Here is a 4,740-nt window from a genome sequence, read left to right on the forward strand (position 1 = left end):
TTAATTTTTTTAATAAGATAGGAATATATTAATGAAATATTTTTTTTTAAGTTTTTTTTTAATAAGATATATTTTTGTTTGCTTGTTATGTAATGTGGATAAATAATAGTCATATCTAATTTGTGGTTTTGGATTGCACTTGGATTGAGCCACACCAACTTTTAACATGGTTAAATTTTCTCTTAAAAATTTTAAAACCAATACCTTTTCACTAAAAATATCTTAATAAAACACCTTATCAATCTATTCTATTCTATATTTCATAAACTTTAATAATTTTTTTGTTAAAATAATAATTTCCTTTATTAATAGTAACTGTATTCTTTAACAATTTTATATCTTTATATAAATGATATTTCTAAATTTTATTTATTTAAAATTATGTAAATTTCTTAAAATTTTGAAAAAGGATAAATTAAGATAGAAGAAACTCATCCTTAGAAAAAATAAATTTATTTGATTATAAATTATTCCATTTAGAATTATAAGCAAAACCTTTATCACTTTACAATTACGAGCTGGAAATATAGATAGAGTTTGAGCATTTTGCTATGTCATCTGCTCAAATGGCCCCAAAGGAAAAACACTCCGATTCTGGATGAATCAGTTTCCAATTTCTATTCGATTTTTCCGAAAATGTAATTGTGTCCAACCAGATGTTCTATTTTCTTTTATATTTGTGAAGATTGTGTCCAGAAACAATACTTTTGTCCGAAACATGTCGAATAAAAAACACGGTATGCCTGTTGAGTCAGGCGCAGAAGTTGACATGTTTGGAATAAATTATTTTTGTAAAGTGTGTTACAGATAACTTGGTATCTAAGACTACTTTCGTGGAATGACGTATCAGTTTATTCCATGATAGACTCTTGTTCTCGATGCTTCTAGATACCCGCAAATCAGTTAGGCAGTCCGTGTCAGCAGTAATCCGCCTCCGCTTATATATGTGCAGGTTGCCTTCAGACTTTATGATAGGTTTTTGCATAGGTATTTCGACGACGCACCATGAAACACGGGAGGCATGAAGTTTCGGAGCCGAAGAAACGAGAAATAGAGGTGATGATCATTTCGGCGGAAGACCTGCAAGATGTCAAGAAAATCGGGAATATGAGATGTTACGCGGTGGCATACATAGACGCTGACCACAAGGCCTCCACCCGCATCGACCAGGATGGGGGAATAAACCCCAACTGGCACCAGAAGTTGGTTCTCGCAGCAGACGACGAGCTCCTCTCCAATGTATGGGCAGCTATCACGGTGGAGATTTACAGCTACAGTCATATCAGGGACAAGCTCGTGGGCACCGCCAGAATCCTCATCTCCGATCTTCTCAAGGGAGGAGACCCCGCCAATCACTCTGACAACCCCATTCAGTGCATCGCCGTTCAGGTGAGGAGACCCTCCAGTCGTCCTCAGGGTATTCTCAACATCTGGGTTCCTCCCACCGGCAGGTTCCTTTTGCACAGGGCTTCTCTCTCCTTAACCAGGAAGGATAGCGACGTTACTCCTCTGGAACAGGATGCCCACAATGGCGGCGCCGCCAAAGGAAACAAAAAAGGAAAAGAAGAAGAGGAAGTACATCCACACAGTAGCCCCGAATGGTCCCGTTCCACTGATGCTTCGCCCACTCATTCCCCTCCTCCGTCTGCTTCTGCTCTTCGCCCGCAGGAGAATAGAGTTTCTTTTATCTCTACCAAACAACATGAATGATGTCCACACTTGTGATTTCTGTTCTGTATTTTGTTATATTCAATTTCTGCTTTTATAATCTGAATATGTATACAACAACTTTCAGCCCTCATCGCCATCATGATGTTTCAGAGCTGAGGGTTTTTTCAGTGAGTAATAAGTAAAAGCTTGTTTTGCATACACATTTCTATTCATATCTACGGTTTTTTCACTGCGTTTATTTGTGGGCTGACTTTGAAATTGGGGGATGATGAATTGTCATCTGATCATCGTTTGCTTTTTTGTGAAACATGTGGAGATGACTGGAAAGACTTCAAGATTCTCTCCTCTCATTAAGTGCGTGAAACACTTGACCACGGTAAAAGAATCCACTGTCAACGTTTTGGGTTTTGAAATTTTAACTCAAATTTAAAATCTTAGTTTTCGTAATCCCATAGTTTCTATATTTATGTAAATTTTTAGTTAGATTTTAAACTTTTGTGATCTATAATGTAGTAAGCATGTATTTCTGATTAATCACATCAGTATTATTTGGTAGACGTTTAGAATCAGCTAATGTGGTTCATCTTCAGGACAAAGGTGAAAAAATCCATAAATCCTAATCAATAAATAGCAACGATAGACAGAGATCAGATCTAGCCATTAGAAACTAGCTAAGACATCAGAACTAGCCATTATAAACTAGCCAAGACAGAAAAGAATTATTTAAAAGAAAGAGAGAAAGGAATTATTTAAACCGATAGAAAGGAATTATTTAAACTACTAGTTTCTAACAGCTAATATTCTGTCCCTGATGCATCCTTGCTATTTATTCATTAGGATCTATGAATTTTTCACCTTTGTTCCAAGAATGAATCACATTAGCTAATTCGAAACATCTACCAAATAAACTGATGTGATTAAACTCAAAAACATGTTTATTAAATAAATTTCATATTTAAAAAATCAAAATGTAATAATATTTAAATTATATAAATGAAATCATTTAAATCTATATCTAAAATTATTTTATATTAAATTTACAATTTAAATTATTTAAAAAATAATGAAAAATTATACTTCAATTATTTTATATTTAAATTTACAATTTTAATTATTTAAAAAAATAATGGAAAATTACACTTTAAAAATGAAAACATAAAACATTTATAATATTTTTTTAATAAATAAAGTGAATATTGAGATGAGTAATATTTGTAAGGTATAAATCGGGATGAAAGCACACTTATGTATATTTTTTTGGAATATATATATATATATATATATATATATATATATATATATATATTATTATTATTATTATTATTATTATTATTATTAGATATTGTGAGTCTGGCACGCTTAATTTCTATACCTTGTAAACCTTATTTATATACCCTTATTCTTAATATATATTTTTAACTTATTTTTCGAAAATTATAAAATATTTAAAATTTATAAATTTTAACCATTTAAATTTACCATTCCAATAACCTTTAATAAAAATATATAAAACCAATAAAAATAATAAAAATGATTACTTAAATAATCAAATGGCTTCTAACCATTAAACCTGCAGTTCAAACTTTTTCGTGGGAGGTTGTTTTTCAAAATAATAATGATGCCATAGTTCTTTTTTTAACTCTATAGTGAATCAGTAATTGTTAGTCCTAATCTCTACGAGACCTAAGATCAATCCTCACAACTGCCACTATAACACCAAGAGTACATCCAACTACCTACAAATCGATATACTAAGATTCTATAGAAATAATTGTGGAAACACAAGCTGCGAACATTGTCTACTGAAGACTGTGAATATTTTTATCAAAATTTAGAGATTCTTTTTAAAGATAAAATTGTTAAGAAATTTATTCGTAAAAATATTTGAATATTTTTTAAATGATAAAAATAAATTTAAAATTATTAAAAATAAAAATCAAAACACTCAAAATCTTTAAACTTAACAATTATAACCGAAATTTCTAAAAATTACTACCAATTTTTTTCACAATCTTACCAAAATTTACATTACGTTTTCAACTAAATTGCAAACATCCGTATCTTCGCAAAGGTTAAGGTGGTGCAATATACGTCAACTGCGACAATGTCAGTCACGCTTTATAACACACAAAGCCTTTAACAAAGGACCTTTATTTTTATCGTATTCTAATTAAATGTTTTTTTATTTTTTTCATATTTTATCGAGTTTTTATATTTTATATATATTGTTGATGTTATTTGACATTCATTAGATATTTTTGACTTTCTGATTTAGAAAATTGGATATTGTAAATTGCAATTTTAAGAAATTTTTTATCATCAAATTATGATAAAAATAATAAAAATAAAAATAAAAATGTTTAGATGGTTTTTTTATTTTTAGTTCATGAGTTGTCATTGTAAGATTTTTTATTTTATGTTATTGTTTCACAATGTGTTTGAAGTGTTTTTATTTTATTAATGCATTATAATAAATGTAAATATTGTCTTATTATAAAATGTTAAAAACAATAAAAGTAAAATAAACCTTAAACCTATATACATTTTTAAAATAACTATATTGTAATATTTAGAAAAGTAAAATAAAAACCACTTTTTAAGATTGAAAGCTTAGGAGTTAAATCCCTAATACTAGAAACCTAAAAGAATTGGTGTAAAATCATCTCTTGAGAGATTGATGAGGTGGTCCTAACTGCTACATGATGCTAATGGGCCTAGAAAACCACCATATTTCTTTGCTAACCACAAACATAGAGTAAGAAGGAGCTTACCCTATTTCTCCAACATATCCAGCCTCAATTTAAGCTTCAGTCATTAACCCATGCATGCATTTTAACCCATGCGTGCATTTTCTATGAAGGACTTTGTGTGCCAATATAAGTCCATCATTCTGAAAAACATTATTTCCCAAGTGGCGCTAGCACCAACAACTAGGATAAAGTTATTTGTCTTAGTAAATCCCTTTCCTTTTGGGCCTCAACTTCCAAAATACTTAAGCATTTAAAATAGGCCAATGAAAACTCGTGATAAAAGAAGGTGGTGGCATTGAGAGTGACATATTCGACAAGG

General features: G+C 30.3%; 1 protein-coding gene across 1 annotated transcript; it reads left to right on the forward strand.

Moving 5' to 3' along the window:
- Nucleotides 1-990: 990 nt before the first annotated feature.
- Nucleotides 991-1,907, forward strand: LOC149169209 (protein SRC2 homolog). Its single transcript, XM_089427038.1, has one exon. It carries the CDS (start codon nucleotides 1,006-1,008, stop codon nucleotides 1,708-1,710), a length of 705 nt encoding a protein of 234 aa, XP_089283164.1. The 5' UTR covers nucleotides 991-1,005; the 3' UTR covers nucleotides 1,711-1,907.
- Nucleotides 1,908-4,740: the final 2,833 nt, after the last annotated feature.

Source organism: Pinus tabuliformis, chromosome 4_2 (genome assembly GCF_031772625.1).
Source record: "Pinus tabuliformis cultivar Carrire ecotype Pingquan chromosome 4_2, CPIR1, whole genome shotgun sequence".
Lineage (NCBI taxonomy): Eukaryota > Viridiplantae > Streptophyta > Pinopsida > Pinales > Pinaceae > Pinus > Pinus tabuliformis.